The sequence below is a fragment of the Solenopsis invicta genome, chromosome 5 (assembly GCF_016802725.1).
Source record: "Solenopsis invicta isolate M01_SB chromosome 5, UNIL_Sinv_3.0, whole genome shotgun sequence".
NCBI lineage: Eukaryota > Metazoa > Arthropoda > Insecta > Hymenoptera > Formicidae > Solenopsis > Solenopsis invicta.
In genome coordinates this window covers 25,176,014-25,200,032 of record NC_052668.1, presented here as the reverse complement: position 1 = coordinate 25,200,032, position 24,019 = coordinate 25,176,014, and the positions used below count along the sequence as shown (strand labels likewise).

At 35.9% G+C, this 24,019-nt stretch overlaps 1 protein-coding gene and 1 long non-coding RNA gene across 6 annotated transcripts in view; both read right to left on the bottom strand.

The window, feature by feature from the left end:
- LOC105195275 overlaps positions 1-12,811 on the bottom strand; it is a 287,417-nt gene extending 274,606 nt beyond the window's left edge. For 3 of the 4 annotated variants that reach the window (XR_005574777.1, XR_003268252.2, XR_005574778.1), the window contains exons 1-6: positions 12,553-12,811; positions 12,320-12,380; positions 12,083-12,133; positions 11,807-11,869; positions 11,414-11,620; positions 11,061-11,111 (exon numbers count right to left, since the gene is read on the bottom strand). This is a non-coding gene — a long non-coding RNA (uncharacterized LOC105195275). The remainder of the gene's footprint in view (positions 1-11,060; positions 11,112-11,413; positions 11,621-11,806; positions 11,870-12,082; positions 12,134-12,319; positions 12,381-12,552) is intronic. The other variant, XR_850695.3, reaches the window with a different exon arrangement.
- A 2,599-nt stretch (positions 12,812-15,410) lies between these two features.
- On the bottom strand, positions 15,411-23,322 carry LOC105196883. 2 transcript variants are annotated; one of them, XM_026130930.2, is made up of 8 exons: positions 23,190-23,319; positions 22,966-23,105; positions 20,145-22,552; positions 19,993-20,076; positions 19,845-19,918; positions 17,067-19,092; positions 16,367-16,429; positions 15,411-15,670 (listed from the first exon to the last, which is right to left on the bottom strand). In XM_026130930.2, the coding sequence occupies exons 2-5, from the start codon at positions 23,018-23,020 to the stop codon at positions 19,883-19,885; spliced, it is 2,583 nt and encodes an 860-aa protein (XP_025986715.2). In that variant the 5' UTR covers positions 23,021-23,105; positions 23,190-23,319; the 3' UTR covers positions 15,411-15,670; positions 16,367-16,429; positions 17,067-19,092; positions 19,845-19,882. The 2 variants fall into 2 exon arrangements, with proteins under 2 accessions (XP_025986715.2, XP_025986716.2); XM_026130931.2 differs by having other exon boundaries at positions 19,993-20,073; positions 22,966-23,322.
- Positions 23,323-24,019: the final 697 nt, after the last annotated feature.

Genomic DNA, 24,019 nt, shown 5'->3' with positions numbered 1-24,019 from the left:
CTAAGGAACTAGGGAAGGTATTGTACGCATGTCGTATCGAACACTTGATCAAAGATTCTTTTATTACGAGGCACATTGTTTCCGCGGTTTAATGAAATACTCTTTTACAAAAGCGCAGGACAAAATGTGTCGCGAGCCGTATTTGAATCTCCGGCGCTCGCCGAGAATCCATAAGTTCGTTTCGGAGCAGCGGGGGATGGAAAAAAAGGGCGCTTAATAGCCGTCAGCCTCGTGGCTGTTGACTCGTGTAATGAAAATCAAGAGTAATCGAGAGGGCGATGGCTTTTGTCGGGGACGCATGAATTTCGATGGACGACCATTAATTATTCGAAATTAAATATCCTTCGCCAGCTTTAATTAAAATGTTTACGATATCGTTCAACCGGCTTATCGACGACATTTCGCGCCGTTGATATATTAAAAGCAGGACAAAATCATTCGTCACGGCGTGCGTTATACGTTATACGTCTATGACTGTTTCGCACTCGCGTGCTCGATATGTACGCGAACCGTTAAAAAAAAAAGTTTTGCCATAAAAAAAATTTCGATCAGCCGTATGTCACCGAAATCTCTCCGGGCTGACGTTTCGTCAAACCCTCATCGCCTTTCGATTTCTTACTCCGAAATCGGCTAATGCAATTATATCCGCGCGGTCTCGGGTAATATTTCCGTAATTAAAATTCCGTCCTTTCCCGGGATAAAGAGCGAGAGGAAGAGAGAGGGAGAGAGAATCGGTCCTTCAACCTCCACCACCGCTGACTCTTGCGAGCAAACGATTCTTGTTTGTCTTGCAAACAAAGGGTTTCTCGCGAGGGTCGGGGAAACGTCGCGGGGAGGATGACGGCGGTCGAAGAGGGAGGAGGAGGAGGAGGAGGAGGAAGCGGCGCGGCGCGGTGGAAAACAGGGTCGGAATTATTACATCTTTTGTCCGAAGGCTCGAATCGCCCCGTTTGTGGAATTGCGTGATCGCGATTCAACCGACGCGATTGCGGACGCCGAATGCCGCGCGCGCGGCGCGGCGGGAGCGGGTCGCCGAGGCCTTTTGTTAGTTTTGACTAATTTCCACCACGGGTAATCTGCTTCAATTCGGGCTCTCGCGCGAGCGGCCCGAAGTTATTCCGCGTGATACGGGATATATCTCACGTTCCAATGACGGAAATCTTCGCGTTTCATGCATCGATCTTCTTGGCCATTGCAAAAAAAATAATATTTTTTATAATGACTTAACTATCTGGAGGCCGCATCGTCTTAAAAAAACTTTTTATTGATTTTATTCCAAAACATCTCGCAAGTAAAAAATCTGTCAATATCTTATTTTTTTTCCTTTTGATTGTTTTTTTCAACGCTTAATCTCTTTGATGGCATATTTCAGTGATCAAAGCTACGTACACTTCCATTTTCAACTTTTAACCTTCGATAAACTAGGAGTGTAATATACTCCAGCAAGATTTAAAGTCTTACAATATTTTTTTAAGATTAAAAAATGCCTTCCCTCTTTATATTACGTTGTTTTATTTTTATACCTTAAGGGACAAGAAACGATTTTATGACAGCGGAATTACTGTCGTGCTAAATTAGCATACTTGTGGTGAGGTATAGCATGGGTAGCATGGGGAACGAGATACTCCATATGATTCGCTATGCTGATTCTTTTCATCTGATTTGCGGAAAATTAAGTATAACAGAAAAAAGAATTTAGTAATAATTAATCTTAGATAATAGTTACTAAGCTTTGGTAAAATAGTTTCAATTAAACGTTCAGTTAACATACCAAATATTTAATAATATGTAGTAATCGTTTTTGGTAATTGATTACTATTTATTACGTGTGTATACGTGTGTATACGTGTGTTTAGTTACTATTAATATAATTATTAAATATTGCTAAATATTTGCTTGTATTAATCAAACACACTTAATTGAAATTATTTCATCAAAACTAAATTACCGTTATCAAACTCTTTGTTCCGGTGCAATCTGCATAGATCTCGAATTTACTGATACAGTTTTATATTTACGCGTGGAGAGTGAAACGTTGCAAAATGCAACGCTGCCCGCCGGAGGATTAATCACGTGACAAGTATTGCAGCAGTGAACACATTTCTTCTTTATTTCCATATCCTTTCACGCAAGATCATTTCCATTTGAGTTATACCGCCAACAACGATGAAGTATGCCCTCTATATTAAAATCTATATTTTACTCTCCTCTGTGGACAGATTACGCGTGAAATCGAACCGCGGCGTGTTCGTAATTCAAAAATTTTTAATAATATAAATCGAACGGAAGTTGCACGCTTCGCGATTTTATTGTGTTAAAAAGCCGGGCGTTTCCACCATCGAACAATTAAACGAGAGAGATCGCCGCGGATAAAGCGGACTTAAAAATTTAATACCCGTTTGACGCTTGCTGCACCGTCGCCGATCTAACCCCTTCGGGCGAGTTTAATTCTTGTAGGTCCCATCGGTGACTTTATCGCGAGAAATTGCCACGCTCCGGAAACCGTCGTTACAGCATCGTTACCGTAAGAACTTACTGCGGGCATTGTTACGGCTAATGGTACCGAACTTGGTTAACTTTCAGTTTTACCGCCGATTCGGATTAAGAATTTATGGTAACGACTGGTTCTCGGTCTATTATCCACCGCGAAGGGAGACGTTTTCCCAGCGTCGCGCTTTAATTATACTCGACACTCGCACAGTTATTTTTCCGTCTATCAGGAAGAACATTACACCGCCGCGTTAGGGAATGTTCATCGTTATGCCATGTAAGCACTTTCGTCTTGGAATTGATACAGATGACGGGACAGGTCGTCGCTACGTATACGCTACTACGGAGCATTAAGGCTCTATCACGTGTCGAAGATTTGTTTGCAAAAAAATTAATAGATCAAAAGAGAATCTTTTATAGAATTTTATATTCGCAAATTATTACGTACACCCACACTGATATTTTAATTATTTTTAATATTCAATACGGACAAGTTTCAGAGCACTCTCGCGCTTTTGTTCCCGTTTTCCGTCACAATGGCGCGATACGGGTTTAAGAGCGACAAAACACGGTCGGTCGAAGGAAAGATGCGAGTCTCGTGTGTCATCTAATCCGAGAACCTCTCGCCGACAGGCAATTGCATTAACGAAGAAACATAGCGCGACAGGAGAGAACGCGCGATCAGAGGCCAGAAGTTATAACTCCACTCGACTCTCTATTTTTATCCTCCCCTGCACCCGCCGCCCGCCATCGTCCGAAAGTACACCCGTGGCGTGGCAACTTCTTCGCAGTCGGCTAACTTCTGCTAATAATGGCGAGACATTAATTTCGTGCGATTGGGCCCGGCGGACGGCCGCGACAAAGGCAACAAACGGGATAGTAGCTTGGCGAGGAGGAGGAGGAGAAGAAGGAGGAAGAGGAGGCCGGGGGAGTCGGATGAGATGATCCTCTCTCGTTTTCTCCTTGGCGAGTCCTTCCTCACGCCAATCCTCCCTCGTTCGAGCATTCGAATTCTCTCTACAGTAGGAGAAAGAGAAAAGAGAGAGAGAGAGAGAGAGAGAGAGAGAGAGGGTGGGGTGTGCGTTTTAACCCTTCTTCTTTACGCCGTGGCCGTATAATCCTTCCCTCTCCTCCGAAGCGGAGCGGTCGGTATAATCGCGCCACACTGCTGTTCCCGCGGGAGCCGTTGCTTCCGACACGATTCTCCGAAGGACGAAAACGACGAAAAGTTTAATGAGTCCGCCTACCGCGCGTTTTCGGCCGCTAAGATTGCGGCTTCCGACATTTTCTCTTTATACGATTTGTAAGACGCGTGAGACTTCCATCGCGCAATGCGATCGATCAATCGATACTGACGGCAAACGATCAAAATGTTTTCTTTTTCAGTCGAATCTTTAATTTTAATCCTTGCCTTCAATTACCCGCTTTAGTTACAAACGAGATAAAACTGAATCTCTAGAAATGGAGAAAGAAAGCTATGCGAGACTGTAGCATAGGAAAAAATTAGTATTAAATCAAAAATTTATGGTTTCATACATAAGTAAGAATTTGTGTGGCGGAAAAATTTTTACAAAACTCTACACAAATTTAAGAAATGCTTTAAAAATCTATATAAAAATACTAAAATTGAAACATTTTTCTAAATTTTTATGAATTTTTGTAAAATTTCTATGAATAAGTTCTACTAACGATAGAAATTTGTAAAAATGATTATTTGCTTTTTCGTATTTTACTTTTGCGTAGGAATATTTATTTCTTTGTAGAAATACGAATATAATCATTTTAAATTAACAAAAGTATTCAACAACTTTTTTTTATTGATTTTTGTAGTATTTTTTTATGTAGAATTTTGTACAGAATTTTTTCGCTAATTAAAAATATACGATGAGAAAATCGTGGAAAATTTGTTGCAACACCGATAAAAATTAGAGAATGTTCTGCAATTGGTGGGACAACCGCCGAAGGTGATGATTCTAAAAAAGTAATGATTTCCTCTGAATGAAAAGAAAAATTTTTGGTAAATCCATTCGCGCTAATTAGGAGAGACAACTGGAATAAAATAGACACTCTTTCTATTTCCTTTCTGCGTGTCACTAAAGCGTATTATTAGTATTTTATCCTTTCCACCTCGATCGATTAACGAGCGTCATATTGTCCGCACATCCGGCGAAGTCGAATTGATTGATTAGATCGAAGGATAGGTAATCATCAATCATCGGCGTTTGCTGCTTGGACGTCGCGCGGTGCGGAACAATTATGTCGAATACATCCTGTAATCCACTGCGTATCGAAACCGAGCGCGGGCAAAACGGCGGTAGAAGCCCCGTTCACGTGCGAGAATCCGGCGACATTCCGTAGCGCGAACGCCACTAGACGCTAATGGGCCGTCTTAAATATGTAAGGGTAGTCTGCCCACCGGGTGCGGGTAACAATAAACCAACACTTAAGACATACTCCTTGAGACACAATTCCAGGTCGCACCCTTGGCGCTAACGATCTCACCTACCGAGTTTCCCGCATTGCGCAGTGCGTGATGCCTGATGCAAAGTTTTCTCTGGTATTTTGTCGGAAAAATTTATTCGCGAAATTTTCTATACTTTTGTTAGTTCGTAAAGCAAACAAATTTTGATATTTGGGAGATAGATAGTTTTTTTTGTACACATAATACGAATAATTAATAATTAGGAAGATCGGTGTAAAGTTAGCGCTCAACTTCATAAAAAACAAAAATGCTTAATACACATCGATAGTACTTTGTTTGTACCACTTTTGTTTTCGTTTGTACCTCAAGGAGTTTGGAGATACAGCGCTTTTTAGTTTTATTCCCCCTTCCACCGAGAACTTAGTCATTTTAAAAGATATATCAAAAAACGACCAACGGCATTCGAAAGAGAATCGTTTGTACTCGTTTGTATCTCTTTTTATCTTGTTTTGTATCCTATCAGTATTTTGGAAAATCAAGTAAGTACATTTAATGTGAAGTTTTCATCAATTTATAGCTGATAATAACGTATTATATACATTTAATGTAAAGTTTTCATCAATATATAGCTGATAATATCGTATTATGCAACTTTATTTTAAATTCTTATACTTTCATAAAAGAAGGCTTGTTGTGAAATATCTTATCTCATTCATACAGTTATTGCAAAAATTAGATCAATATTTTTATAAACTCTATCAAGTTTTCTTGCACTCATACCACCACAAATTTTATTACAATACAAATGATAGATACTTATGTAAGATTGATAAGTAAAATTAATTGATAATAGTAAAATTAATAATTGTTATAAATAAAAATATGTTAATTACAAAAATAAATTCAAATTTTTATTTCAGTGTTTTTATCTTTTCATTACTGTTTATTAATTATTTAATATTTAATGACTTTTTTGATAAATTATTAATAAAATAGCTATTAGGTAACAATTCCTTATATTTTTAATCACTTTAATTTATTAATTTATTATTTTCGAAGACGATACGATTTAAGACATTATAGGTACGCTTTAGTCAACCAGTTTTCTAAATCATGTCTTTCTCAGCATAAATAGAAAAGCTTATAACAAATTAATTTTTTATAAGAAAAATTTAATATATAATATTAGAAATCTAAAACATCAAGATACAACTTTAAACTTTAATTTGCATCCAAAACAGCATCAAATGCAAAATATAATAAAAAAGAATTTCAATAATTCACATTTTGCAACTTTTCTATACAACTATTAAAACTAACAGATTAAGATTCTTAAAACAAAAGTCTTAACAAATAATTAAAAAATAATTAAACAATTCTGATTTTTATACGGAAAAAAACAATTTTTCTGAAGTATCTAAAACTTTAGTTAGATACACATTTGTGTGAAGATAATTTTGTTAGGCGATCAAAATAATTATGCAAGACGTTCAAGCATGATGAGCAAGACTGCAAAACGTTGTGACATTCCAGCAACTGATTTAGCTGTTCCATGGAATTATTTTGATGACTCAATACAATTATTTTCAGGTCTGTATCCGGCTAATTTATTTTTCAGGTCTGTATCCGGCTAATATTTTACAATTAACATATTTTTAGATACTTCAGCAAAATCGTTCTTTCCGTGTAGAAACATTGTTGATGAAATATTTGAATATCGTCTTTTGTCCAACTACGATCTCGAGTTTTTTTTTTGCTTAGGCCAAGATTGGTTTCTTGATTACAGGGCATAATTATTACTTTCCATTTTGCGTGACCGCGCGCATTTTTATTCATAGCACGATTATTCACGGCAGCCAAACCAAACCAATAAGAATTTTGCATGTTTTTTTTCGAGACGAATGACAGAAGTCGCGACGTCCCCGGCACGTCATAAAAGCTAACAATGATGAAAATATTAGTTCTCAAAGACGCACGAGTGTCGTTAACGACTCTCTTGAAGCAGCGACTCGCGACGTTGCGGAAGTTGCCACTCCCTCGATACCCGTCAAATTTCTTTACAAATTTCCCGCGCATTATATCTCTCTTTCTTTTTCTCTTCTGTCTCTCTCTTTCTCTCTTTCTTTCTCTCTTTTTTTTCTCGCCTGCACACGATACAAATGGCAGTTATAACTTTCTATAACTTCTCTTCCCATTGTGTTATCGTGGCGAACTGACGGGGGAAAGGACTGCGCGCGAATAGACTTCGCTTTTCGGGAGTTACGTCTTAATCATGTCGTTCACCCTCTTTCCGAATGCCCTCAGTGCAAGAACATAAGCAAGAAATACGCGAATAGAACGAAACCCCAATGATAAAACCATCAAACACAGCTAAATATACACTGAGAAACAAGTTATTAACTAAACTTTTTAACTCGATTAAATTCTTTTAGCTCTACTTATGTATTTGACTTAGTTATATAAAATATTTTAGTTTAAGCATTTGTATATTTAACTCAACTACATATATATTTCATTTAAATACATAAATGCTTGAACTGAAGAAATTCAATCGAGTGGAAAATTTAATCAAGTAAACAAAGTTTCTTTTCAGTTCATTTACGTACACATGTTAATCTGAAATGCTACTGTAATTCACTTAAGTGCTAATTCAAATTTAGTAGTTTTTGATATTAAAATTTTGATAACTTTAAATAACATTTAATATGACCTTTTAACATCAAAATAATGTTGATTTGTTAGAATGATATTTAATAAAGTGTGTTTCAAACATATTATATTTAACGTTGTATGCAATGTCAATATGAATAAACTTTAACCACGACTTGGAGATAACAAAATTTTTTTAAAACATTTTAAACAATATTTACAGTCATATATCAAATAATTTTTTTCAAAACGTTTATATAATATTTAAAGTACACATCAACATTTCTTTAATGTTTCTTGCTTATTGGATTTTCACACAGAGTTTTAATGAGAGAAAAATATAGCAGCACTCCAAAATCATAAGTGCTTTTTCGTTATTGTAGAAAGATATTTGTCGAAATAAATGCACGATTCTTTTCTTGATATTTACACATGTGTCGATAGTCACGAGTAGTTCAAGAAATGCTGAGCTTGTCGCGAACTCGATGAGGGTACTTGAAAGAAAAGTCGCAATTGTCGCAAGGCTGCATATCAATATTTCGATAAATATAACAAGCGAAACCTCTTTCGGGGCGTATCCTTAAATTCGCTGTTTGCGAGCGGTCGGCCCGATAACGCCGAAACATTATAAATTTAAGCGCTTTTAGCGAAAGCTACGTTAGGTCACAGCCGTTTCGCACGCAAGCTGCACTTTGCATGCCGCATTCCGTACGGCTTGCCACCCTTGTTTGACCTGGCCAAGCGGTGTTGCGCTCGAAGTCCGAATGCATAATTAATCGGGTTATCAATTAAAGGCGCACCGGCTGACCGCTCCGTATGACTGTCGACTCCTTATTTATATTAATGCACATTATCGACTCCGCTATAACAGGATTGACGCTGGCCCCGATTAAATAAGTAATTAAATTCAACTAAATCGAAGACGAGTCGTCGTCGAATTAAATTACTGACGATTTTTCCAATATCCTTCATTTTCAGCTTTAAATAGTATAACAATCCAACTGCGACTAAAAATTTTATTGAACTGACACAGATATTTAATCGATTAAATCTTTTTGTGCGTTGAAAAACTGTCTCAATGTAGTAATATTAAATTTTTCTATATGCAAAAATTTCATTTCCAATTGCTTATTACACAAAAGCCATTGATACTCCAATGTATCGATAAACTCGCCATTATTATTGATTTAATTTCTAATATTATTAAAGTTTATATGATACGGGACATTTCGCTCTTGTATAAAGTAATGTGATGCGTATTTATATTGCAGCAAAAATTATTCGATCCTCTCTCTGTCGGGCAATAATCCAAAATATATACACAATGCCGCGTAACACAACGGTTTATATGTAAAGATTAAATTATTAATTGATCTGTTGTGCTCCGTATGGCCTGTTATAATATTTGACGGGTAATAAAGAGTAATAATAATCGCGGTATTGCAAAACAAATAGCACATAATCCGAAATAAATCCGCAATCAACATTAATTCTGGTTCTTCAAAAATAATCGTATTACCTTCCAATGCTTTTAAAAATTTATAAGAATTACATACGGAAATCGCGTATTATCTAAAATCATTTCATGCAGCGCGTTTCGAAACGGGAAAAGAATGAACGTGAATGTTTAATAAACATATTTCCTGTAATATCTTCTATCACAAACACAAAAATAATTTTTCTCCGCCAATTAAATTCAATTAAATCCTTCTCTAAGAGTTTCTAAATTTTAATATTGGACGTTTTTTCCACGGTTGTAAAGCTATTTCTGAATTTTATAAATGTATTAGTTGCTAATCCGGCAAGGAAAGATTTTCATTGAGCAATTATTATTTTTACGTTTCATTAAGCGTGAGACTTCAATTTAACCCTCAAGGATACTTTCATTACCCATTTTTGAAAATGATTGCAATTATTATAATTTAACTATAATTCATAATTTTCAGTACCAATTATGTATTTGTCGTTGTTTTAATCATGCAATTATAATTATAATTACTATGAAAATAGTAAGCGAATGTTAAACAAATAAATATATTCACTGTAATTGTGATTGCATCTGCTACATGTTTCTTTTTATTTTCACCATCATTCTCACAATATTTTACTATCTCGTATTAATATTTAAAATTATAATTTCAAATATTAATACTAAAAAAACTTTTTCATAGTTGGTAAAACCATAAACACAAAATTATTATTACTAATTATAGCAGTAAGAACTATAAAAAATAAAGTTCTTAACCATAATTATCTTGCCGTGCAGTTATTTATTACAGTCACAAATATCAAACACTTTTTTCTAAATGAGTTAATAATGATGGGCTGCACGAAGCAATCGCTTCGATAAATAGAGATGAAAATACACGCGTAACTAATTACCCATTAATTTGTTTACTATAGCATAATTTACGTCATTGCGTTATAAAATAATCGCGCTTTAACAAGCTTATCGCCTTGAACGCTTCGAATCAAAAATAGAAACAAAGGACACCGTATCAAACTGGAAGAACATAAAGCATACCAAAAAACTTAACATTTATACACTTAACATTTATACACTTAACATTTATACATCACAATAATAATAATAATAATAATATCTATATCTTTTTAATTATTAAAGTTATTACTATATCGTTCTACATTATAATGTAATTAGACACTATTAAAAAGACGATTAAAGAAATGAATGTTTTTTGCTTTGCTTAATTATTTGAGATATTCAAAACATATGATAAAGAAATCTCTCCCTTCCTTAAAAAGATTTAGGGCCGGTCTCACCAACTTCAATTAGTTTAATCAGTCAATTAAATTTATGGATTACTAACTGCAAAATTTAAAACTGATTTTCTCGATGTTTCCTAATTTTTTAAAATTATCTTAATTAAAAAATTATTTAATTACTATCTTAAAGGATTTAGATTTTACATAAATTATAATTTGTAGAAAATATTCAGAGAAAACAAAATACTATGATCAAGTAAGTTTTGCAGCCGATTATTTTTAGCATTAATCGAACGCTCAAACCAATCGGAAATAGTGAGATCAACGACGCCTGATCACTGAAAAATGTATTTTTAAAGACTAGCGCACCCTCGCGTATGTTAACATAGATATTACCTAGATACCGATCGAATCGTAGAACGAAATTGCAGTGATTATTCTTCGAGGTGAATTGGATTTACCGACGATAAAATAACTGCCTGTATTACCATAAGAATGCTATTACCATATGATTGCGAAACATAATAATTGTGTAGTTACGAGGGAATATTCCCATAAGCACAATAATACTCCAGCAGTTTTAACTATTTAGCCTAGTCTGATTTAGTCTATTCATTTTAGGTCATTTTAGGACAACAAATCTGTGAAAAGACACAACTATTCCTATTACTATTTTGTTGGTATAAACATATTTTAAGAATAAATATATGAATATATTTTAAAATAAATTTCATAGATTTGTTATCATATTATAAAAAAATTTGTTACTCACCGTCCTGATGCGCAACGAGCGGAGTTAATCAGCCACGACGCTGCGACGATACTGTAACATAAACACATAAGAGATAATTAAAATTATGCTTAAAATAATTAATATTTCAAAATTAATTTTTATACGCGCATCAAACTTTTAAAATTTGACTTTTAATTAAATTTAGAAATATTATATGATTAGTAATATTATGATTAGAAATATAATTATATTTGAAAAGTACTTTACAAAATTCAATTTATTTGTATAAAATTTTATGATTTTTCTTTCTTGCAGCATTTTTCAATTTATTAAAATAAAATTGAAAAGAAGAAAAAATTATTAATTTCATATAAATAAGAAATTATATTTACCCCAAAGTTGCTCCGCTGGGGCCTGATGCCTTCTCTCCCAGGCCTCCTCCTCCTCTCAAAATATATTTAGATCATCAGACCTCTTCCTTCTTCTCCTCTTGCACGAAAAACACTTGCGACCAAAATCATGGGCAGACTAATCATTTACAAAAATCTGAAGTCAGTATGTGACGCCATTTGTTCCCACGCTCTGGTCTGCGTTGTGTTCTGCAATCAAATGAAAATGCACATCAAGATGGCGAGCCGGCTTCGTTTTGGCGCGCGCGGTCAACTTTACGCGTCAAGATCGACGCTGCGCCGCGCGCCGCGGACGTGCTACATACGGCCATCGAATCTACATGACGCAACGATCAAATTGGCAATAAATATCAATGCGAGATAAGTTCGGCTCACCCGTTTAAAGGATCCGCAATGCCACTCGTTCCGGAGCCGATCCGTTCCGTGTCCGCCACCGTTCTGGAAAGAACGCACGTATGCAATTAATATAGCGCCAAGCGGCTTCGTCTCTCTCGCGCGACTCGCGGTCAACTTCACGCGTCAAAAGTGACGCCGTGCCGCAGCGGTGCGCGTCGCTGTATATCTGTACCGCTGCAGCGCGGCATCGCTTTTGCCGTACATTTTCGGCTGACCGAGTAATTACGATGTAGCGTAAATGTAGATTTTACTTACTTAAACATCGCGATCCATCCCCGAACCGATCCCCCTCAGCATTGCGACGTTCTGTGAGAAATGAGAGAAAAACACAATTAATATGGCAAAAGGATTTTCGCTCTCGGGCGGTTAATTTCGCGTGCCGTAATTGACGTTGCACGCGAGAGCGATGTACAGTCGTCATCGCTCGAACGAGCATTAAGAAATACGCGTTTGAACGAATTATAATGCGAGATCTATATATGTTACACTTACCAACTAAATGATCCGCGATGCCATTCGATTCGGAGACGATCCACCACGCATCCGCTGCGTTCTGAAAAGAATACGCAAATGCAATTAGGGTCTGCTCACATAGGATGCGGAATGGCGGAACTGCGGAACGTTCGTGATTGGTAGCGGTTTCATTCCGCCGATTCCGCCGTTTTCTTTTTCCGTTTTCAGCGGAATAACTTTTGCGCATGTATTCATCTTCAGCTTGAACCTACATTTTCTTTGCAAGATTTGCACTTGCTCCTTGCAATAATCTTCTTTCTGCATCAGAAACTCAAGATATCAAGCAGCGAAGAAGATGCAAAACACGGTTAAACGCGACGCAACTTTGCACAATACGACATTACATCCGACTGACGACGAATGTTGGCACGAACGCCCGACAATTTACTTCACTTCCCACACTCCACGAAACTCTCGAAACACGCTCGAACTCGCTCGCGTCAAAAACTCGTAGGGGACGATAAGGATGCGAGCTGAAATGCGCTGCGACGCACCGCAACCTTCAGCCGTGCTCCCTAACCGACCGACTGCTGGCACTGCGTAGCAGCGACGGTAGCGGCGCAGCGGCACGCAGGCGCGTGGACGAGATCACGCGCCAGTCACGTCGCTACGCAGTACGCAGTGCCAGCAGTCGGTCGGTTAGGGAGCACGGCGAAAGGTCGCGGTACGTCGCAGCGGTCGCAGCGCATTTCGACTCGTATCCTCGTCATCTCGTACGAGTGTTTGATGCGAGCGAGTGTTTCGAGAGTGTCGTGGACTGCCGAAAGTGAACATCCGACATCCGTCGTGTCGAATGCATGGTGCGAAGTCGTGTCGCGTTCAATCGTGTTTCGCAGCTTCTCCGTTGCTTCTTATTCCGAGTTTCCGACACGCGTGAGCACCAGGAGGGTTTCGAGAGTTCCCGAGAACGAAGGCTCGCGCGTTTGTGCCAAGTATGAATCAAGAGGAGGATCTTGGATCTTCGAAAGCGGCGGCTGAGACTACGAGACGGAGCTGGACAGAGCGATCAGCGAACGGTGAGTCAATTTATTTGTACGAGTATCTACTGTTTATTCGCCCCAACATTTCAAAATTTGTGTCTCGTCCTGATTGCGCTCGCATAAATTGCGACTCAATAAATCGCGCATAAGCCGATAGAATAGGAAAAAATTAAAGTTCGTGTACGCGCGCTCGGCACTCATCCCTTCGCCAGGTGTGCCAACATACGCGATTAATATGCTTTCCGAGATTGGCCGACTGTATGTATATACATTAGTATCGTAGTGTATTTCGACAGATCTCATATAAATGATCTACGGGAAGGCTCTTGCGATTGATCAGTGCTAATTGCGCATTCCGCAATTTCCGCTCAATGGGACATAGGAAAATACACCTTAGCGGAGCGGAATCGGCGGAATGTAGCTGCTACCAATCACAAACGTTTCGCAGTTCCGCCATTCCGCATCCCATGTGAGCGAACCCTAATATCGACGTAAGCAGAGGGTGCGCCTGGCGTCGCGACGTGATTGGTTCCCTCAATTCAAAATTTTGCAGGATCTCAATTGCGCGCCCGTTCGTTAGTTCTAGAAACACGCCGGGCTAATGTGGATTCATATCCGAATTGCTCTGTACCTTTTGCCGTTGTCTATCGCTTGGAGCAAATTTCGCGCGCGAGTACGTGAGTGCGTGAGTGACGAGAATACAGCGCGTGCGATCGTGTAATTGTGAATACGCGTGAATCGCGAGTATTTGCACAGTGCATCGCGAATATACCGGCGACCCGCCTGAGCACCGAGTGATCGTTTGTCTTTCGATTTTGCCGTTATTATCGCTTTGGCTTGATAGAATTTCGCGTGTGAGTACGGTGCGTGTGTGATATGTGATCGTAAGGAAGTTGTGAATCCAGTGAATGTATGATTTCTGAGTTCTTTGTGTGGTGCAGCGAATATCGACGATCCACCTCTGCGGATCTACGAAACGTCGAAAAATTTGCCTGTTCTTGGATTTTTTACTCAACACGCAGCCGGGACATATGTGCAGGATTAGCACAGGTATTTACGCATGTATTAGTAATCGAGAACTAATGTCGTTGCGAGTTCAATTTTCGAGAAGGAAAAAGGACACGAGAAAAGTCTAATTGTTCATTAATTCATGTGTAATTATAACAGAATGACGAATTTCGACATTTTTGTGTAATTTAGTATCGATCCGATAGAAAATACCCAGTCAAATACACTTTTTTGAGCGATAACGCGACAGATCTTCAGGTACGAGCCGCGCGACAGTAGCGTCACTTTCCAACGTAAGAAAATCAAATGCGATATTTTGTTAATTCGTGAATGGTTAGAACAAGATGGTGAATCTTGACATTTGCGTGTAATCCGGAGCCGATCCGATGAAAAATACGCGGCAGAATACAAAATTTGAGCGATAAAGTGACAGACTTGTCAGGTGCGATCCGCGCGATAGTAGCGTCACCAGTTAAGTGAAAGCACATAGTAACGTTACAATATAATATACAGTATGACGAATGCGCGACGGTTTCATTAAATAATTCTCACGCGATTATAAGATCTGAGTCTTCCACGAAATAAAAGTTCATATCAGACATATATCATACATGATTAACAGTATCAGAATATGTTCACATATATTGATACGCACATTGTATATTCGATTGTCTTAAAAACCAGGGATATCGATAAAATTCTAGCGATAAGCATTATCTCGCAAGTTATTATCAAAACAGACTATTAAGATTAAATCTTTTAAGCTTCAGAAGTCGGATGAGTTGTATATGAATTATTTTTCCAATTTTGAGACAGACACTTAGAACCTTTAAACATATACAACAAAAATCTTAGGATCTAAAGATTGTATCCAAAAAGTTAGTCTCCCAATTTTCTAAAATTAAGATTAAATCTAGAATGCATTGCCTTTTTATCTTCCACTTAAATTCGAGCGAGTATTCTCAGCGTGGAATTATTGATTGTTAATTTTTACATTACTTTCGGATACAATAATATCAGATAAAAAGTCTCTTTATCGCTATTTGAAGGGAAGTTTGAAGGAAAATGTATTAACAGTAAAATAACGTATTTAAACTAAGATTTATTAATTTAGATGTTCATCTAACAATTAAGCGAAAGCTTCGCATCTCTAACATCTTCATTAAGCGTAAAATTTTACATTGATAATAACATATTCCGAAGTTTGCCTACATGTTGAATTTTCTCGGCCACATTAAGGATCTATTATCACCTCCACCATGGATTGTCCTTGGAATGGTTATTAATTAACAAGTGCAAGGCTTGCACGAGCACTTTCCACCGGATTTGCAGGCACATTGGTCTGTAAAAAGAGAATATAATTTATTTATCACAGAAGTTTTTTTTTATAATAAAGAGAAAAGAGTTTGCATAAAACTTGAAAAGTAGCCTACTTCAAACAATCCTTAAAAAAAAAAATTAAATGTTGGCTACTGTTCTCACTTCTCGCGTGTAAAAAAAATGGAAATATTACTGCTCTTTGCCAATTCAAATGTAAAATAAAAAAATTATGAAATTAAACTCGACAAAAAAAAGCAGATTGTACTTTATGTAAGATAAGCAGAAAAAGAATACATAATGTTCCAGGAAATAAGTGACTCATTATGTGAAATGGCAGAGACGGCGTAGAGGCTTCAAATAACGTGCAATTGCGTCATACAACGAAATTGCGCCACAAGTCCCGTGGAATTATACTCGATGCACGATGTTAAAGAGTATACTACGAGACGGCGCGACGTCGGCGCGCGCCGTCATTAATCGGTCAATGTCCGTGGGATAAAAAATAAAAAAAAAATGATACAGTTACTCGTGAACGCGTGTTGCCGTTCGTCGATACTGCCAGGAAACAGATACATTCCGAAGCGGCATTGTGAAAGCGAGTTCAACAGCTCGCGACTGGTTACAATTAAAAATAATGGCTCGTTAGGAACACGGCAAACCGCGAATTGCACAATCAGAGAAGCGTATGTGCAAAATGCACTATTGAGGTAAACGTTACCCTTGCATCCGGAATCGCAGCACGAGCAGTTGTCACCGCACTTGCAACCATCCTGGCATTTGTCTGTAATAAATTTTAAAGAATTATTTTAAAGATTTAAAGAGAAATTTAAACTTAAAGCTATAAGGATACAATTCTAGATGACGTACGTATATTTAATAATTTACACATTATTTAAAATCATATTATTTGTAATAAATTTGTAAAAAATTATTTTAGATATTTAAAGAGAAATTTTTAAAGAGAGAACATGTAAAAATACGTGTTAAAATACAATTCTAAATGATAAGCGTATAATTGCAAATTATTGTAAAAATCACGTTATTTGTAATAAATTATAAAAAATTATTTTAGAGATTTAAAAAGAAATTAGAATGTAAAGATACATGTTAAAAATACAGAATTCTAGATGACGATATATTTAATAATTTGCAAATTATTTAAAAATCGCGTGTAACATTTCAATAATCCAACAAAATATTTCATTAATTCAGTAACTGATCAATTGCCCTTTGACCGCGCATTACCGAATCAATGATAATTAGAAATCAATCGGGTGACGCCTTCTTAAAGAGCACAGATCCATTTTCTGCTTATATATTTTAACGTACCCCAATAGCTCCTCTGTAGAGTAGCAATTGAGGAAACGTCATGTCAAATTCTCCATTAGTGTCCATTAAGTATTTATGAGCAGACTCACCCTTGCACTTATCGCATCCTGGTCCCGGCATCTTGTTCGGCTTTGATGTGTCTCTTGCAGTCAAGGCTCTCGAACTCTCTGATAATGCAGCGGAATGCTTACTCGCCGGTAGAACGTCGCGGCTTCGAATTTATCGATCGTTCCCCACCAGGGCCGGGCTTGGTTCCGAGCGACTTGACAAGCGCAACTGCGCGGCGTGTGCAATCGTCAACATGCGTACCATGCGCAACTCCTCAGGGCCGTGTGACACCAGTACGAGTTTTTCTAACAGGTTGTCCGCCTAGGATGACGTAGGAAGCGACGTATCGCGTTATCTTCGTTCGGTTCCCTCACCATTGCTTTCCTGACAAAGACATCTAATTCGAATCAATGCGCGCGTTTGTGTCTTCTTAATATAACTTTAAACTAATTCATTTGTTGTCTTTGTAAAAAATTGGTAGCCATACAATTTTAAAATATTAGTATTATACAATGTGAATACCGAATCTAATATTTATAGTTTTACATGTGTAGATTTAAAAGTAAAAACTAATTGAATAGTCATCAAAATCAGTTATCAAAATTAATAATATACTGACTTTGAATATATTCTTTTTTTTACACCACATTGTCCTTAAAGAATTTAATCTAACATAGAATTATGAATATTATTATCCACGAATAAACTAGATATTATAATAGAAATAAACTATAAAAATAAAAGAAGAGTTATAAATGTTGCTTCAAAAAAAAGGACTTTTTACTATAAAAAATAATTAAACTTATCTGCGCTAACTTAATCATTTACAAATTAATCATTTACGATAATTTATAAATTTGTATACATTTTCACGGTGCATGATCGGTGTCTATTATATCAGGAAGTGGAATGTTACGTAAGATAAAAAAATTTAAGTCCGGCATATCGAGGACGCTCAAATTACGCCAACAATAATGTCCTCGTACTCCTTCCTGATTGTCTAATTAAAAATTCAGTGCCCACGATATTGGCACAGATCTCGAAGGTGTTATTGACTCGAGATCGACGGCCCTGTAACGTTAATGTGAAACCAATGACAAAGAATTGCAAGAAACGACGCAATATTGTACGGCGCCTCACGGCACGTATCGATAACGAGAGAGGAAGAGAGAACTTCGCGCAAAACGACAGATTCTGAAAACCACGCAGTTGGTGATAACCGTGCACTTGAGTCTCTTTCATCCAGATTTTTTCATGTTCGCGTTACGTGTTCACAATATATTTTACGTCTCTTTTACGTAAAAATATTCTTGACGAGATTCGTACGGAGTAATTCTCGTTGAATAGCGCTTCATATTTTTTTCCTCGCTGCTATTTTACATTTAGATTACTTCAGTTTAGAGATGTATTTAACAACACCTTGAACTTCTTTTCCAACTGCAATAATGCTCAATATAAATGTTAATATTAGGATGGTAAAACTTAAAAACTAGGTCGACACATTTGCTATTAGATAAGCACAATGTGTAGACTTTTAAATCGATGTCACTTCTCTTTGTGATGTGTACCCATTTTACTATTATTTTTCAAGAAACTAGTCCGAATTCAAAGAACAGTTCTAATTTTCTTAGTATTTTCGATATCACAGAAAATGAGAAATTAAATTGTCACTTAGTTATAATTGTGATCAAACTATTTAGAAAAAAAAACTATTTAATCTTGTAGAATAATGCAGTAAAATATGATTTTTACGATACAAAAATGCAAAGTAATTATGACATAACAGTAAATTTTAAAAATTGCACATTTAATAGAACTTATATATAATTCATATATAAAAAAAATATAATTTTTCTTAAAAATACGAATTAACGTGCATTATAAATTTTCATTTTTGTTATACATCACCGATCTCCAGCCAACAAATTATCACTAACTGTATAAGTATCAGCTATAATTTTTTTATATATGAAAATGTCTTTGCGAGTTACTTCCTCAATATGCATGGACTCTCCTATGGAATTGGAATGTCGAATTACTCCAAGCGATCTGGCTTGACTTTACAACCTAAAATAACGTAATACAAAATTTATATACATTTCTTAAGAATTAAAATTTTTCTTAAATTATATTTAAATTTGATTAGTAATTTAAATATAATTTAAATTTAAAAAATATACATGCATTTTAATCAGGAAATTTTTTTAAAAGTTTATATATATAAATCAAGGTTGAGTAAGTTAATAATATATTTCTTTAACTAAATTAAGTTAAAGTTAATGGCTTATAAAATTAATTTAATTACGTTGAAAGTCAAATGAACAAAAAACTAACTAGTTACAAGTTACCTTAATAATAAAGTTAAATTAAAAGTTTATGTTGAAAAACATTCTCTATTAAATTAGAAATTCCCTTTTTACAATTAAGGAGAGGGGGGGAAGAGAGAGAGAGAGAGAGAGAGAGAGAGAGAGAGAGAGAGAGAGAGATATTATAATATGGATCATTGAACAATCTAATATTTTATAAATTAAGTTTATAAATGATAAATTGATTTTTATGAGAATGTTTTTTCTTTCATAATTTTTTTCTTTCATATAAATTTTTAACTTAGGAAAAAGTTATTAAATTAAAATTATTTGTTTAAAAGATAACTAGTTAAAAATTATTGAACTTTTAACTCTTGTTTAATTTTTAACTAATTACTATCCAACTCTGATAAATATGAGTTTTATATATATATATATATATATATATATATATATATATATGATTCATCTGATGCATTTATAACTGATTCATAGCTTGTAAATGCAATTTACCTTAGAATAACATTGTCTTGCATAGAATATGTAGTAGTTCATTCACGATTATCCACTTTTTGATTTTCTTCTTCCTTTATTAAAAAAAAAATGTTATGTTACTTTAAAGTTATCAATGTCAATTTTTGATATCTAAATTACTACATACCATATGTAGGAATTTATAATGTACATTTGGCTGTAAAAAGTTACTAGCAACACGTTTGCCTCCTGTTGCTGTTCCAGTCGGCTTCTGAAATAAGATTCCTGTAATTCACTGCAAATTTTACAAATTACAGTTACATCTTTAATATTATTTACCTCTTTCGGTAGTTTCGAAGATCTTCGAAACTTTATTTTTGGACTAGGCGACCGCATAATCTGTTTTCTAGATGTCAATAGCTTTCCTTCCGTTTCAAACCTTGGTGTTTTTATCAAAGGTGAATTTACGCCTTTTATATATAGTCCAACAGGCGATGTTACGTGTTCGTAATTACCAATTTCTCGAAAAATTGTCTTAGCACCCGGATTCGTTCTTGGCAGCATATCGGGAAAATACGTGCGCTTCGGCTTACAACCGGAGTTAACAGGTGATTTCTTTCCAGGAGTCACAAATAGTCGTGACTTTGGAACATGTAACGTTTTACCAGTGGAACCACGTTTCGTCGACGAAGGACTCGTACTCTTCCTCTTCGGTGAAAGTCTCGATACTCGTATAGTTGGCTTATTCCCTAATAAAGTCGACAATGCACAAGTTGACACCATATTGGCATTTTCATTGGACGTTCTCTTAGCTCGAACATCTTTTTTATCGTGAGGAGTACGAGGGCTGCTCAATCTTGCTCGATGAAATAAACTCAATAAAGATTTCCGCTTCTCCAAATAATTTCGATACTTCTTTACGCACTTTAGAGTTTCCACGAATTCATCGCCATTCCTAGTCGGCGAGAACACGTTGATATCTGGACATGGTTTCTTCACTTTTGTCGACGCTGAATTCGCGTCAATTCCCATCAATGTTTTTACCGTGTCGAAGCATTTCTGTCTTTCCTTCGCAATCTTATGCATAAGCGAATTCTCAAGGATCTCCAAAGATTCAATCGCTTCTTGACACTTACCAGGTTTTGTACAGTTTTGTTCAAGTTTATCAGATGCTCTCCTTGAATTTGTTCTATCGTACTTTTCACATGGGGACAATGCATATTGCAAAATTTGCTCTTCAAATGTCTTACCACGTTGATCTTCTGAGTCAGAAGTATATGCTTCAGCTTCCTTCATCTGCTCGCGTACATCGAACGAGTCTTCCAGAGAAGCCATTTGACTTTCACATATACGCCGAATATTATCCATATTTCGTGCAGGAGACTGCAACTTATTCTTCTCTCTTTCTGGGAGAGTTTTGTACTCATTAGGAAATAATTCTCTGCAATACGCTTCTAAGTTTTCAAATGTGCATGTGCTATCGTGCAGCAAATTTCTTGGTGTAATATTTTTCGATCTGCGTCTACAATGTATTTTTTGGGGACTTTTAATATTACATCGGGGAGAAACAGGCGTGGTATATAGACTTTTAGCAGGAGATGCAGAAGCGCCAAGAGATTTCCGCGAGAGATCAGATTTAAGGCTTTTTCTTCTTGCGCCAATTGTTTTTGACATGCCAGGAGACTGAGGCCATGCAGGAGCAGTCTCATCTTCTATAAATTTACATGTTTTTCGAAGTTCCTCGTTGAATTTACTTAAACTGATGTTTGAATATTGTGCATATGAATCGTTATTTACAACTGATTCTTCAGCTATTGTTAATAATCTTTCTGTAAAGGCTTTGGGTGAATCATAGTAATTCGCGGACATACGCCTCAATTGTTGTGCAGCTGTCTCTTTCAGTGGTTCTTGATCTGCCAGTAAATATAGAAATGTTCTTAACTCAGAAGGGTTAAGTTCCTCTTCTGAACTTTCTTCGTTGTTTACTGAATCAGCATAACTCTGTTCCTCTGAAGAGCTAAAGTTGGTTGTCCTAGTTGGTAAAGTTAAAGGCTTTGACAATGCTAATGCACCAAACAAAGGCACAATAGTTGCAACTTTTTCATTATTCTTATTGCAACTTGTTTTCATTCCAGTTTTGGCAGGAAAAGAAAACTGATTAGCTTTAATATTGTAATTTGTATCCCTATTTACAGCTCTGTCAAGCGTAGTGTAGCTTTTAGATCTCCTAAGTTCTGGATTATGTAAGACAATATTTATTAATGAATCTGCCGATACAGAACGCGAAAGATTATTATGGTCCTGTTGTGGTTTATTAACAGTCTTATTTTTACTTAAATGACAAGGATTAATGTCATTGCTAGTAGTATCAGACAGTGTATCTGATCTTTCTTCAAAACTGTATTCTTTAATCATGTGTTCATTATGGAATAAATTTATACATTTATTTAAATCAGGTTTCAATGAGTAATATGATGTTTCATCTGATGTACTCAATGTATCCTTCAATAAAAATCTGTTATACCATTCTGTATTATTTTTCTCAGCAATATTGCACGGATTTGATAACAAAACACTTTGCTGAGCTAAATTACCTGATAGAATAACGGAAGTACGAGATGTGTTATTTTTAGAATAACTACGTTTATTGTAACCATCTTGTTTATTTCTTATAGAATTTAATGATCTCTCCTCTGAGGATACTTGAGACATGGCTTGGCTCCATTCCTGGTCACTTAATGTCTGACCTATAAATATACATATTTATTTACAACTATACATTTGATTTTACATATATGATAAAAAATAAAGTGAAAGATCAACATTATATGAAACGTTATGACTTCAGCATTTTACTGATAATTTCTCATTTGATGCAATATATGTGTACATACATAGTACATAGTATATAATTATATGTACAATATACCTAGCACCAGTATGGGTAGTATTTACCATCTCAAGTTCAAGATCACTTAAGTATGATCATGGGTAGTCTTAAGACTCCATTCCAACCAATAAAATAATCGTACAGTGTCTCAAGATTTTAAGATGGTCTTTAATGTAAGAACTATGAATACTGACTTAAATGTATAATTGCAATATATCTCATTTATGAATTCTGGCTATAAGATAGGCTAGAAGACATTATCATACTTACGAAAACTACTTAAGGAATCTGTAAAATCATTGGCACGCCTTCTTCGAGGATTCATTTTAACTTCTCAGAAAGAGATTCACACATAAACAGAGAAGAGAACAAATCGTTTGACAACTCAGAAATTCACTCTTCTTTTCTTCCTTCAATTAATAACGATAAGCTTTTACTTGTGAGCTATTCGAGGCACCTGTAGCTGGTAGAAAAATATAAACACGACGCAATACCTTCGAGCACGTCTACACCTCGTCCAATTCGCTTCTATTCAGAAATTCACAAGAAATTCACACCCTTAAAGAAGAGAACGTGACACCCTTAACGGATCAGATAAATTTACACCGGACCTGTTTTCGAACAGTCAGGTGTACCAACATAATCAATCACGTGATAACATAATAACTAGCCATGAATATGTGAGAATAAGTCTGTTCTTTTCAGTTAAAATATGATCAGTTATAAATCTGTTGGTTGGTATTTTATAAATTTATCAACTGATTTTTTTAAGTTAATCGGATTTGGTAAAATTGATCTTAGTTCGAATGTAGGATTTTAGTTTTTTGATCTATTCTTTTCAACCAAACTTTTTGCACCGTTTGGACCTGTCCACTAGACAAACTTGCATAGCTGAATAATCATGTGCTTAAGGAAATTAATTAATCCATTTCTTTATGCATGTGCAATGCTAATGGACTAATCAATTTTTATATGCGTATGGTTATATTAGTTATGCAAATCAGATAGGCCCTTTATCTTAATTCTCTCTTTTTTTCTTTACGTAAAAAGAAAAAGAGAAAAGATGAACGATACAAGAAGTTCAGCTGAAAAGAACAGACTTAAGATTGGCACCATTGCCTGATGCTAGATGCCAATTGGAGCTCTCATTAAAAATATTTTTTTGGCGTATGTGATTGTCCGATTGATACATTTTTGACAATATCCCAAAATTCTTTAACAAGTTGTTTGAGTTCGAACCGTTCGAACATTCGAATTATGCTTTAAAAGCACGTGGGAAAACGTGGGATGATAACAAATAAGCATCTCTCTTCGTCAGAGATTT

What these genes read in the sequence shown, in the direction of transcription:
- LOC105196883 (XM_026130930.2), bottom strand. Translation starts at nt 23,020, where the DNA reads ATGAATCCTCGAAGAAGGCGTGCCAATGATTTTACAGATTCCTTAAGT. An exon ending in AGATTCCTTAAGTAGTTTTC is followed by an intron (nt 22,553 to 22,965) that starts GTAAGTATGATA and finishes GTATATTTATAG; the next exon opens with GTCAGACATTAAGTGACCAG. An exon ending in CTTCGAAACTACCGAAAGAG is followed by an intron (nt 20,077 to 20,144) that starts GTAAATAATATT and finishes ATCTTATTTCAG; the next exon opens with AAGCCGACTGGAACAGCAAC.